This window comes from Yamadazyma tenuis, chromosome 4, assembly GCF_029203305.1.
Source record: "Yamadazyma tenuis chromosome 4, complete sequence".
NCBI classification, from domain to species: domain Eukaryota; kingdom Fungi; phylum Ascomycota; class Pichiomycetes; order Serinales; family Debaryomycetaceae; genus Yamadazyma; species Yamadazyma tenuis.
The window spans coordinates 909,517-923,077 of NC_089464.1; the positions used below are offsets into that span (position 1 = coordinate 909,517).

A 13,561-nucleotide genomic window follows, 5' to 3' on the forward strand; every position below is an offset into this window, starting at 1 on the left:
TCTTAAAATATTTACATGAATTAACGTCTACTTAAATTTCACTCGTCCAAGGTTTCACCTACTTTATGGAAGCTCCTGTTAAAGTATACGAGACCACCTGTTTTCTGTTCTTGATTCTCAATAATGTCCAACACATTCACCACCCATATTTCATGATTATCGATCTCTAGCACTTTCCGCTTCTTACACACAAATATGCACTCGCTTTCCTTCAAAATGGGTATCTGGTAGTCTTCAAAATTAATCATTTCCCATTCACTAGGCTGTAAATTCTTGAAAGGAGTAGCCATTTCGTGGAACGGCTCTCCATCCTCATCTTCATTGGTGGACACAGAACGCTTGATACCACTGGCAAATATTCTTCCCAATCTGCTGGACTCTCTACTGGATGTCAACAAATGAATAGCCACATACCCGTTGTTTTCGTTCAAGGTCTTGGACGTATAACTGGGCAAGTGCAAATTGAACAGTAGGAGTGGGCTTGGATATACGGACAAGGAGCTGACTGAGCTTAAGGTCATCCCATGCAAAGATTTGATCAAAGGTGATGGATTAGAAGATGGATGGTTCTTGAAGCCAGCAGTAAGAATCATGGCCTGGCTGGCAACTCGAGACATGCTAGTTGTGAACTGTTGATGTAAATCGCTGTTGGAAGCTAGTGCTTTTGTAGTGTATCGTCTTAGCCATCCATGGTTCATTCTTTCTCTTGTGCCTAATTGAGTCGGACTCAAGGTCTCGAGTTTGTGCGATTTTTCGGGGTTCGGCCGCAAAACTGTTAAAAGCCAGTATGGGGTATGAGAGAGGAAAGGAGTAGTCCATACATAGCGAGTGTAAGATAGTCTTATACTGTTACCTATGTGAAAAAGGTTTAAAACAATTGCTTTAATTTATAAGCTTATATGACCAAAAGACAGATGTACAACTCAAGAATCAAACCGAGAGGCGTCAGAGAAGCAAAAAAACAAATTGCGCAACCCCGGAATCGAACCGGGGGCCCAACGATGGCAACGTTGGATTTTACCACTAAACCAGTTGCGCTAATTGAAATTTTGTAAAAGTAGAGTTGCTTTCCTGGATGGAAATACATTTCCAGCACATAGTATGTACTACCGCGATACTACACCAGAACAAAACTAAGTAGTGTGATATTCCTGTGTGTAAATCTTATATCCTGTACATAATAACTAGTGGCGTGCCTGAGTGTTAGACAAACAAAACTCAATAGTTTCGTAGCACAAGGCTTATGCGGTGCACTAGGTTACTCTCAACTACATTCCGTAGAATGTCCCATAAAAAATTGGGATAAATTAGTCACAGAAATATATTGGAGCCATATCCTATATTAGTCCGAGTTTGTGACCTCTGGTAGTGAATCTTGGCTCGAACGTCGAAGTGTAAACTGGTCCTTTTCGCAGCCAGTCTTAACCTAATACACTTCACTATCTCTCTTCTCTTTACTTGTCATATCCAGAAAATCATTATCGAACCTCACCATAATTGTCTATTGGCATCAATCATTTATGTTCTGTTGCACACATACTGGTACTCAGGTATGGTTTCACTGTTTGATGTGCGACAACTTATTCCAGGTAACGTTGTCGAAGCTCTTTTCTACCACTTTCTTCTGTTATTGCTAATACTGCGTCTCCCGACTGGAAAGGTGCCTTGCACTATCCGTCTTTTGTACTTGACTTAAATTTTCCTCCTTTCGAGCAGATTTGTTTTGAACTTTGTAACCAAATTTGTATAAGGTGTTCTTCGCTTAACCTTAAGTGATACGTGTTAGGATTATATCGATATGAATGCAAAAAGAAAGGTCTGCCTCCTGCCAGAATTGAACTAGCGACCTTTGCATTACAAGTGCAACGCTCTACCACTAAGCTAAGAAGGCATTACCTTTGATACAGATGATTTAAACCTGTTGATCTCTCCATGGGCAATATTAAGAGATTTTTGTTGAACCAAAATTCAAGTCAAAAATCGAAAACTTTAACCCAAATTGCCCTTATTCAGGTTACCATGTTTCGTTGAAAATAGTATTATGATCGGGAATTATGATTGGGATATTGACAATTTTGCTGAAAAGTACTGGATGTCTGGTAGGTATGAGCAAAAAAGATCATAATTACGAATTATTAAATGATCCAAAAAGCCCCAGAAACCCGATATGCACATACCCACATGTCTAATCAAACTTCAGTACCCATTATTAACTAATGTCTATGGAGGGTGTGGTGACCAATGAAGGATTTTCAGATTCAATAGATATTTATTGTAAATTTGGTGGATTTCGCAATATGGTTGCAAACTACTCCACAGTCTAAAATGTATCGAAACAAGCCCCCAAAAGAACATAACCTTTCTCAGTATAGATCAGACAGATCGGAATACTTCTCCGATGATGAAACATCTTATACTGGAGCTGTTTCTTCTTAGCATAAGTTTCCCAACGATGTGGAGTGTCAGAACACCATTTTTAGGAGACCGAGAAAGATTCCAGATAAGGATGCAATTTTTTTCTCAAACTAAGCAGAGATGGATAGCCCTAAAAAGTTTAACGATGCCGAAGCAGATGAGCCATTTTTGTCAAACTGGCAGTCAGGTCCTGGTGATGAATCCAACATGGAGACGATGGAAATCGAATCTGGATCCTTCGACGACTTTGACCAGTATAATGTGGAATATAAAGGAGAAGTACTATACATTGAGTCCAAAGACTGGAGAAAGAGTAATAGTCTTAAATTTCAAATCGTTGTTGTGCTTTGTCTCTTCACACTCTTCGGGCTTGGTGACCAAGCGGTTGGAGCGTTGATTCCGATATTCCAGAAGCATTATCACGTGTCTGATCTACAAGCCAGTTTTCTTTTCCTCAGCGCCATCACTGGGTATATTCTAATGGGATTGCTTAACGGTATTATCCACGAGAAAATCGGGTTGAGGGGGATTCTTATTATCGGAACCGTCTCCTTATGCACCGGGTTTGGTGTGTTTAGTACTGCCCCTCCGTTCTGGGTGATGGTGGTATTTGCGCTGTTCACCGGAACTGGCTGCGGAGTTCTTGATGCTGCGTGCAATTCATGGGTGGGAGGCTTGATCGACTCCAACCAGATCTTGGGAATACTTCATGGGTGCTATGGACTTGGGTGTTTGATCTCTCCAAGCTTGATTTCGAATTTGCTTGAAAGAAAGATCAATCCCTGGAAATGGAACCAATACTACCGATTATTGTTTTGGCTTGCCTTGGTGATGTTTGGGGTATCGTCATTCGTGTTCCGTCGTGAAACGGCCAAGAAGTACCTGTACGTATTTGATTTGAAGGTCGGTAAAATAGGAAAAGATGGGTATGAGTTGTCTTCTGCAAATGATGAACTTGAGGAGGACGACCTAGATAAGTTTCAAAATGCCAGTTTAGGAGATTCTCTCAAGTCAAAGTTGGTTTGGACGTTCTCTTTGTTTTTATTCTTGTATGTGGGAGGTGAAGTGGCTTTCGGATCGTGGTTAATCAGTTACCTCTTGAGAGTCACCAAGGTGAGCTACAAAATGAGCTCACATATTGCAACCAGTTTTTGGACAGGGTTGATGGTGGGCAGAACGGTGCTAGGGTTTGCTACGGCCTACTACTTTAATACCGAACTTACGGCCAACTTGACATATGCAGTGGGCTCTGTGATGGGTTTTATCGTATTTTATGCCATATCATTTACTACATGGCACTGGCTTTTTTTTGTTATAGCGTTTGTCACAGGTGTTTGTGTGGGCCCTATATTCCCCACTACCATCGTAAGCGCCATAGGAATTCTTCCCACCAAGTACCACACTTCGGGTGTTGGTTTCATCTGTGCCTTTGGTGGAGGAGGAGCTGCCGTAGTACCATTTTTGGTTGGACTCGTTGCTAATTCAAGTAAAACCGGGTTAAAGTTGTTCCCGTTGATTATCTTACTTGACTTTTTGTTCTTGGGCACCTGGTGGTTGTTAATCACCAAAAAATTCTTGCCTACTTATGTAAGACCATAATGGGTGAGGCTGAGATTTGGGGCGATGATTATGATACAAGGGTTATATTAAAGGATAAATAAATATATCAGGGGAATGCAGTAGACATCAAATTCTTATAATGATCCACCTTGTGCGGTCCACTCTTCGGGTGTAAACCCCTTTTGTGTGAAGGCGTGGATACCAGCAATCTCTTCTTTCAACGCGTTATTGACCAACCGATGTCTCATCAATTTATTCTTGCCCTGGAAGAGAGGCGACACGATGATGACAGCAAACGCCTGTCCGCATCCACCAGACATGTCTTCAACCTGGACCAAAGAGGCCTCGAGCCTCTCCTTTATGATGAGTTGAAATGACTCTGTGGTCAATGACATTGATGGTGATGCAAAATTGAAAGTATTTCATTCGCTTCGCACAACTTTCCTAAAAGAGCGTCAATCATTTAATATACATTAACTACACACTTCCTGTTTCTCCATGATGTTCTCCTGCAACTTTGGACAAGCCTCTTGTAATGGTGTTAGATCTCACTTCCGAGCTTAAAGGATCATTAAGTTCATCTTTGATATCGAAACTGATGAAATAGTTGGGGTGTTCCTTACTTACTTTTTCGATTTTGTTCATGATTTCCTTGGTCGATTGGATTTCGGTTTTGGAGAATTTACAAATTTCTGAAAATTCCAACAAGTCACTGGGTAAGTAACTAAGCTCTTCGTGCATTTCAATCAATTGGTTGACCACCTCGATCGCCAAAAAGTACGAGTCGCTGGCTTGTTCACTTCCGTTCTTGGAGTATAAGATGTTGGGAGATATAACGGTGGCCAAGTTGTGAATATCCATTTTGGACCCACTTTCATCGTCCAATTCAGCAAACGAAGAAACCCAGTTGAAGAAATACAATAATACTTCCACCAAGTTTCTGTGACTTCTGGGGAGCATACAGTAGATAAGCTTGACCAATCTCTTTTTAAGCTTGGGGTCAGGTTGTTTCTGTGTCTCTATCCACAAGTCATATAGATTGAACGTCAATAAGGGATTAGGCAACTCTCTGAGCCATTTCTTCATTAAGGCTGCCAACTGCACCGCAGTTTGATTGGTGAAATCGGGTGACTTCAAGGGACTTTCGTTGATTTGGTTAGTCAAGTCTTTCAATTTCTTGATGTTACCGTTCAACCGGAAAATACCTTCAACAGAAACATCCTTTGTTTTCAACGAGCTGATGATATCGTCAATTACGATTGGAATCCGCAATTTGGAAGGACCGACACCCAAATCAGAATCAATACCGTATTTTTTAGTCAAGTCCTGCAAATCAACTCCAAATACACCATGAACTTTATCTGAACTGTTTGAGCTATGAAACTTAAATTTGTCCCAGAAATTGGTTGATTTCTTGGTTTGAATCAAAGATAAAAGTTCAATCTTGTTGTATTTGTTGTTTGTTAATTGACTCAATGCTTCAATAGCAATGTGTCTAACAATGAAATGCTCGGACTTATCCAACTCAGAATAATATCTTTGTCTGATTTCAGTATTACCACTTTCGGTTTTGTTGGTAGCACTTGAAACATTCCTGTTATTTTCATGATACTGCTCAGACATCGAGGTGGTTATATTACCAACTGGCCTGATCTTTTCCATCCGCAGTTGACGTTGATAAAGACTATTGTGGTGTTTGAAAGCATTAGGTCTCTGATCTCTAGCTTGTTCAGCAGCAACGATTCTTGGGATATCATCTAAAGTTAAAGATTTCTCGTTTCTTAACAAATCAGAGGTACGATTCAAGTGGTTGCTTGAAATTGTCCTTGCAGGCTCATCTCTGATAACCATTTTCTTGTTGTTAGGGATAGGTTCTTCACCTCGTTTTTGGACAAAGAGCTCGTCATCGTCTTGTGATAATATAAAGGAGTTCTTCGAAGAGTGGGTGCTATCATTGCGATTTACACCTTGACCTTCCAAGGTGGTACCTAAGTACGTTGTATCCTCTGTTGCCTCAGCATTTTCAGCTTCTGGAGCATCAATTATAACCGACTTTCGGGCATTCTTTTTGATGGAGTTCGACAAGTTGTGGCTTTGTCTTTTGGTTCTCATTCTGGTGATATCATTCAATGTGTCGGAGTAGTTTGACTTAATGTCGTTACTAGCTTCTTTTGATTTAGTAATAACCTTTTTGTTTTTGTAGTCCAAGGCCATTACTTGCTTGGATCGTAAGAAGGCAATTTTCAACAAGTAAATCAATTGACTTAAATCTGAAACAGATACAAATCCGTTCGTCACATCAGCACCTGCACAATCCAAGCAAGATAATTCGTTGGAGCTTGGATGAAGGTTGACCTGATTGATATCATCCAAAGATTTCAGACAATTCGAACACTTGAAACACTTATTATGCCATCTAATATCTTTATACCTGATACAAGCCTTTTCAATAGATGTCTTACAATGAAAACATAAATCTGTTGAGTTATTAGGAATTGACAATTGACTCTGAATGAGTTTAACATATGTCTCAGTGAGTCTTGGAGGTGAGGATTGTGTTTCTTCGTTTGTGATCCGATACTTTTCATATCCCTTTATAGTCAATAAGAATTGGTCAATTGCAACAGAGTCAGATCTGGCCTGATTCAATTTAAGTGAGGTCTGTAAGCCGATTCTGATCAATAACTTCAAATAATGAGCACATCCCGTTATAACAGACAATAATTCAGAAGATAAAGAACCTGAGCCTTGTAAGTTGACAAGATTCGACTTTCTCAAGATTGCCAAATAACTCATTATCTTACCAGACAAATTTCTTGGCTCTTTCTTCAAGTCAATATCAATAGGATCACTGCGTTGGTTCAAGACTATCAAATCATCAATGGAATGGAATAAGATTTCAATAAATACAATTAAGCTTCCGGTTGAAATCAACCCATTGAACTGATTGCCAATACAAGCGTTGAGTAACATATCTGAGATTGAGGAGGCAGTCATTTCCTCAAAATTAGATAACGTAACCCAGCATTTGATAACTAGGTTCTCAATCAATTGCTCAGCCATAGTCAAGTCCTTCTCATCTAAAGACTTATCACCAACTGCGTCGGAGGGTGTAGGGTTAAACCCTACACAGTCCTGTTTGATCACCACATTCCAGAACTTGTTCACCATATAACACTCTGGGTGCCATTGCTGGGTTCTTCCACCACGAAATAACTCTACAAACTGCTTGACAATCGAGGAGTTACAGCCTTCACAGTGGTTGGCAAATGTCTTCGAATAATGGTAGTGACAATAGATATTAGAACCATGTTCGTAATAGCTTTCATCACTCTCAAACACTTTCTGACAAACGTTACATTTGAAATGCTCCAAATGGTATTTGTTCCCCAAAGCAGTGATATAAGGTCCTCTTAAAGCAGAATCACAGTTCAAGCAAATTAAGTCGAGTTTTTTGAAATAGTCGTATTCACACAACGCAACTTGGTACTTTAAGCCTGTACTTTTATCGGTCATCTCGTAAGGGAAAAACTTGGAGGAACATAACTTTCCACATTCATTGCAACAGAAGCAATCAACATGAAATGAAGAATTTAAGGCCCTCACAAATTGACCAGTAATATCCAATCCACACTTCTTACATTGTTTCCTTTTCCTCCTAAGACTCTTTTTCTGTTTCAACTGGAAAGGAGTTCCAAGGCTCAACTGATTTATATTGGAATCATTGACTCCTTCGTTGCTGTTATTATTGGAACCAGGCCTAATCTGTGGAGGACCAACCACACTTGGAGGGGGACCTACCACACCAGCGAGATCCCGTTTGATGCTATTAGAGCTTCTGACCTTGGGCTGGTTAGTTATCTGAGACTTTAAGAACGGAGGAAGTTCGTTGGGGGTCCTGGCAACAAAAGTGTTCGTCTGGTGGAATGGATAAGAATTGTTGTTATTCAAATAATCCGACCCTTCTGGATAAATGCCATTAGGGGAGCTATGATGGGAGCTTGGTGGAGGTGTCGAGTGACGGTTCAGTCGTTTTTGCTGGAGATTATTGGAGTTCATTATGTCATTATTGAAATCAAGGCTCAGGTCAAAAGTCAAGTCGTTGACAGTACCCGAACCACTAGGCATCGGAGGTATCAACAGCTGCCACGTACTTTGTCCCGGTGAATGCTGGCGTTGTTCTGGCAGCACCAAGTAGTTGTTATGGCTCTGAGATCGTTGGTGGGTCCGAGAATGTAGTTGAGATTGAGGAGACTGGTGAACATGATGAGGAGATTGTTGGAACTGCTGGAACCCAGGCATCATAGAAGATTGTCCTTGTCGGTAAGGTCGTTGGTTTGAGTTAGAATCGGACATAATCATTGAAGGGGCATCAAAAACAACGGGTGGGTAAAATAGTAAACAACAAACAAAGGAGTGTGAGCAAAGTTATGGGAACGATGCGGGAAAAGGGGAAACGAGTGACGGAGACGGATAGGTATGAAAGTAGTGGAAGTAGGGACGGGTAATCGACAAGAATCAAAAGAATTTAGTTGTTTTACTTGTCGCCTCGCGTTTGGGCAAGTTTTTTTAGGATATTAGATTCGCTAAACCAAAACAGCCGCAAATATCTGGGAGTATGCGGGCACGAAGGGGATGTGGGGATGCAATGAATTACTGCGATAACGACAACGATGTAAATTGAAAGAAGAACGCGTTGAAGATTTGTGAAACCAGCTTAAAGCCTAATAAAACAAGGTCAACTGGGTGTGTTGTCTTGCTGATTCGTCTGCTAAAAATATTTTCGGACGGCTTTTTTGTTGACTTCGCACTCCTTTTCACACAAAAGCCCGTTTGGTGCCTGGGGGTACCGATCTTGGGCCCATAACTGTTATTTAGTCAATTCTATTGTTGTGCATTTAACTATCCTCGTGTGCACTAATCAACCACATACACGTTAATTGTGAAGATATCAGTGTACTTGTGCAACGCCTGTTCAGTGTCGTGCCATGAAAGAGTGTTTTCTGGATGAACACCGCACCTCCATTATCCGAATGTCGCAACTCACATGTAAAAAGTTGAATAACGTAACTTCAAGTGTTGATTTTCGTTTTCTGACTTTCATAATATCGCAATTCGGCCTCTAAATTTATCGTATTTGTCAATAAATACTTTCGTCTCTCGTAGCACCAATTTTCGGATTTCAAAAATTGGAATAACGCATCTTTTGGTAAAATTTGACGTCTTCTGCTTGATATCAATATTGCACCGGGGTGAAAATTGATTTCTCGCCCTATTTACATCCAACTCACCACGAGATTTTTACGTTTCGTACACACTAAATACTATTTTGTGTAGCCTTCAGAATTTTAAATATAGCACTAAGGGATCAATTAGTATAGCTAATTAGTCACTTAAGTAATGTCAGAAGCGACAATTGAATACCAATTTGTTTACGATGATGGAGAAAGTAATATGGTGGACGTGGCAGGTAATCCAATTATAGATCAAGGAGATATTGATGATTGAGTAGCTCTTGAGACTCCAGTAAATTTGCGTCAATACTGTGATCAGGTCAGGTAAGGTAAGGAAGGAATATGAACATCTAGACAATCCAGGAATGATTCTAAACTGTATCAATAGTGATGATCAAGTTGATGATCCCGACAAGGGTCCCTAAGAAAAGCTTGTTCAAAGAGAGACTCTTTCGTTGCGGACCAAAGGGACAGCAAATTCTGCAACAATTGAATATATATGAAATAGTATCAAACACTGAAAAATAATTTTCTACTTGCTTGGAAGAGAAACCTCTTCAATTAACCATATGTGATATTAAAGATTTTGTTTTGCATTATAAATTTTAGCAGAACAACGATATTTATCGACTCTCCATGCAATATTAATATTTGGATGTCCGCATTTTTGTTTTTGCAGTGCCTTCTTTTGTATTCCCTACCACGGATATCGATATATCGTCCTGGACAGTGCCATATTCCTTTATTTTGTTCCAAGACTTTAACACTTAGCATTTAGGTCCTCTTAATATACAATATACTATATTTTTGTATAGCAGAGTGTGGAATTACGAAAAGACAGGGCCGTTGTTTATAGACCGACTCTGCAATATCAAGTATCTATGGATGTGTTATTCTTTTACTCTCTCCATGATATTAGAACTGGGGTAGAGAAATTGAAGACCTATTATTTGCGACATTCGGTTAAGAAGGCGTACCACATCCAGAAAACACTATATTTAACCTTACCTTTTGAAATCATTGTACACCTACATTCTCTTATTCCTAGCTGGCTACGCCTGAATATTTTCGAGTGGGATGCAATTACTTCCCAGTCGTAGGAGAAAGAGATGTTGATAGAGGTGCTAATTTCATTTGGGATTTACTGAAAAACATCGCTGTAGATTTTGCAGCCAAAACTGCGGAACTATAAAAAGATGAGATTTCTCTATATAGCTGCTTTTATAGCTGCTTTTCAGGTTCACCTTGTCTAGCGAATGGACGAAACAAAAGATAGTTTAATTTAACAACACAACAGTTAAATTAACAAATACAATTTAACTGTCGCCTAGATAATGAAACCTGGAAGCATTAGGGCCTTGCTCTCCGTAAGTTTGCCATGGACCATCAGTATCAGCACCATCCCAGCCAGCAACAGCAGCATGCTTATCATCGGAAAAAACGATGAGACCAATAGCGTTCTCTGGTCTTTTCAAGTATTGACCTCCATTAGCTTCATGTTTAACTTCGAATAAAGCTTCCCTCTTCGATGTTCTGATATGCTCTTTTTGAGGAGTAGCGTTACCAAACCACCATCTAGCGTAAACACCGGTGGGTCCCTCTTCTTCCAACAGACGCTTTCCGCATCCTCTGCAGCCATTGCATTGAAGAGCACTAACCGATGAAGCAGCTAACAAACTTGAAATCACTAAATTTAAACCTAACATTTTTCTAATGTGTTGAACTGAGAGAGTAATCTGTCGGCTACTTAAAGTATTTTGGAACTCAAATTATCCAGCGTTTCATTTCAATATAGGAGTACAAGACTAAGAAGTCTGAAGTTTCTCCCTTATCTGACTAGCTTTGCGTCTCGATTTGAGAGTAAATTACCGGACCAAAAGCTCAATACTTTCATGCCGTGCAATCGAATGGTTCAATCTCGCCTCAATAACCTTATTTGTATGTCTATTTCACTGACATGTAGTGTATAAATGCAGCTAAAAAACAAAATTGACTTGCAATCAACCATTTGATTTTGTGCCCAAATCGTGGAGCAGCTAAAAAGAGAGACTTGAACCAAGGTCAAGTTTCAAATAATGCACGAAGTAAGAGTAGGGCTCGACAGCAGTGCAATTACATATCGAAAAGGTATTAAAAAAGGAGTTTTGAAAATGCAAATGGTATTAGTTACGGTTGATTTGAGGAAATCATCTTAATGATCACCCCTATGGGATTAATCTGCTGACACGTTTTTGCTATCAGCTATTAACGGTATTAGTTAAAATTTATACGGAAGCATAATTTATTTCGGATACTCTACTACCTTATCTTCAATTATGAATGAAAGCGCAATTCTCTATTTGAGTATATTTATTATACTTCAAGTCGCCCTATTTTCTAAAATTTTGTCCGACTCCCGTGGAGAAGGGGAACTTCAGCCGAAGAACCTACTCGAGAATAAGGCTATTTGGCGTTATCAAAAGCCTAAAAATACATTGAAAATTGAACTACATGATAAGAAGTTAATTCAGAACGCGACCATTTACTCTTATGGCAAGTGCTCAAAACATTTAATGAAGCCACTACCAGAAAGTGTATTAAAGGAATCCTGTTCACACACTTTTTGTTTATCAACATGTTAATACTTTCTGAATGCTCCCATTCTTCAAATAAAGAGGATTCTGAACTAGGTGTTCTTGCCAAGTGGTGGACCGAAAACACTATCCCCAATTCGCTCGACGACTTAGATTTACTGGACGCTTTTGTAGTCAAAAATGTCCAAGACCGTGGAGAATATTACGAACGCCCAAAAGATGCTACTGGGGTAATTGTTTCAAGTCAAAAAAAGTTGGCTGCAATGGCTGCTTGGAGGAACAAGGAGCACAAGGGTCCCTGGCAGATTTATGGAGAACAAGAGACAAACACAACTGCATTCCACTACGTGGGTGATAGTGATATAGTTTTCATAGGCTGGGTTTAGTGCAACTACTTTTGTGTAATGAGTTTTCCACTGGCTGCAACAATAAAAGCCATTTACTATTCAGGGTCTAAGTCGAGAATAAATACTGCATGAATACCGCACCTCCATAACCTGGGTGTCGCAATACAATTGTAATTGTTTAGGAAGCTGAATAACGTATCTATAGTTTTTTTATTAACGCTATCTGATTCCTACAATATCGTCTCTTCAACCACCGTTTTTTCCGATTTCGAATAACACTCTCTTAGCTAAACTTTGACGTCTTCTGGTTGATATCAATGTCGCACCGGCCAGAAATTGATATCTCGCCCTATTTACAACCATATCGCGCCACGAGATTTTTACTATTCGTACGACAAACGTAGGTCTAACCTGGACGTGGCCCCGGTCAGAGCTGTTGCTGAGGATGACTTGCACGGTATAGAGGAGCTGGGCCGAGTTGTGTTCGTAGCGTTCGTAGTAGCTTTGGTAGGGTTTATAGGTGCAGGGAATACTTGGTCTTAAACGCGACTGCCACACCAGCACCCCATGACCCTTTGCAATTGCACACATGAATGAGGACACCGAGCTTCAATAGGACCAGTAGATGGTGCTTGAAGAGGTCACTTTTGATGTATTTTAGCATGGAGAAGGTCGGGGTATGTGTTTGTGTGGTGTTCTTGTAGGGTTATTGTAGTGGTGTGAGGAGGGTGAGAAAAGACGTTTTCCAATCCTCACGCTTATGCTGTAATTCTAATCGACAAGCTTTAGACCCTGGCCTGGCACACGTCTGAAATACCGCTTGTTACTACCGAAAAGCATTTCTCGACTCTGCTTCCATACCGTCACCAAGAGATCCTTTTTAGGGAGAAGTTCACTGAACACCACCTTGATCATCTCGTCGTTTCGGTTGGTGTTTGTGCTCTTTGTAAGCACGCACATATAAAAGATTATATGGCCATACCCGTAGAACCCTTCGTGGATCACGAGATCTATAATGTCGCTTAGGGGCACAAATATGTTCTTATGGTGTTTGGGAACAAACTTCCATGAACTCTTGCTGTTGAGCTGGATCCCCATGTTTTTCATCACGAGCATGACATCTTCTCGCTCCTGCCGGCAGTATACGAGGGCCGATATGGCGGCCACTGCCGCAACATGGAAGTAGTCGACCAATTCTAACGTGAGCGGCAGGAGCTTAGTGCGTAGACCGACCAAAATATTGACTAGATATGCTAAAAGAACCACGAAAATTGGCCCTTTGATGGCTTGGAAGGATGAATTTTCCCGCACCGTGAATTTGACGTTGTCATTGCCAGGACTGATGATCAAGTCGTAGTTCTTCATGGAGGTTATCGCGATCGAGTATTGAAAAATCAGAGTCACAGAAGTCGCGCTCGCGCGTTCATGTCAT

The 13,561-nt window shown here is 40.4% G+C and overlaps 5 protein-coding genes and 2 non-coding genes across 7 annotated transcripts; 1 reads left to right on the forward strand and 6 right to left on the reverse strand. All coding sequences in view use genetic code 12, as the record gives it.

Annotated features, from left to right (window-relative positions):
* Positions 1-38: 38 nt before the first annotated feature.
* Positions 39-617, reverse strand: PSN45_003496 (uncharacterized protein; the record flags this gene model as incomplete). The annotated part of the gene is made up of 1 exon (XM_006684231.1): positions 39-617. The coding sequence occupies one exon, from the start codon at positions 615-617 to the stop codon at positions 39-41; it is 579 nt and encodes a 192-aa protein (XP_006684294.1).
* Positions 618-967: 350 nt separating this feature from the next.
* On the reverse strand, positions 968-1,038 carry PSN45_003497. Its single transcript has one exon. It is a non-coding gene; the product is annotated as a tRNA-Gly (tRNA).
* A 781-nt stretch (positions 1,039-1,819) lies between these two features.
* Positions 1,820-1,891, reverse strand: PSN45_003498. The gene has a single exon. It is a non-coding gene; the product is annotated as a tRNA-Thr (tRNA).
* Positions 1,892-2,535: 644 nt separating this feature from the next.
* Positions 2,536-4,014, forward strand: PSN45_003499 (uncharacterized protein; the record flags this gene model as incomplete). The annotated part of the gene is made up of 1 exon (XM_006684230.2): positions 2,536-4,014. The coding sequence occupies one exon, from the start codon at positions 2,536-2,538 to the stop codon at positions 4,012-4,014; it is 1,479 nt and encodes a 492-aa protein (XP_006684293.2).
* A 95-nt stretch (positions 4,015-4,109) lies between these two features.
* rga1 (Rho-type GTPase activating protein Rga1) lies at positions 4,110-8,103 on the reverse strand (the record flags this gene model as incomplete). Its single annotated transcript, XM_006684228.2, has 2 exons — positions 4,110-4,354; positions 4,461-8,103. The coding sequence occupies 2 exons, from the start codon at positions 8,101-8,103 to the stop codon at positions 4,110-4,112; spliced, it is 3,888 nt and encodes a 1,295-aa protein (XP_006684291.2).
* A 2,422-nt stretch (positions 8,104-10,525) lies between these two features.
* Positions 10,526-10,915, reverse strand: PSN45_003501 (uncharacterized protein; the record flags this gene model as incomplete). The annotated part of the gene is made up of 1 exon (XM_006684660.1): positions 10,526-10,915. One exon carries the CDS (start codon positions 10,913-10,915, stop codon positions 10,526-10,528), a length of 390 nt encoding a protein of 129 aa, XP_006684723.1.
* Positions 10,916-12,900: 1,985 nt separating this feature from the next.
* Positions 12,901-13,494, reverse strand: PSN45_003502 (uncharacterized protein; the record flags this gene model as incomplete). Its single annotated transcript, XM_006684658.1, has 1 exon — positions 12,901-13,494. The coding sequence occupies one exon, from the start codon at positions 13,492-13,494 to the stop codon at positions 12,901-12,903; it is 594 nt and encodes a 197-aa protein (XP_006684721.1).
* Between the last annotated feature and the right edge of the window lie 67 nt (positions 13,495-13,561).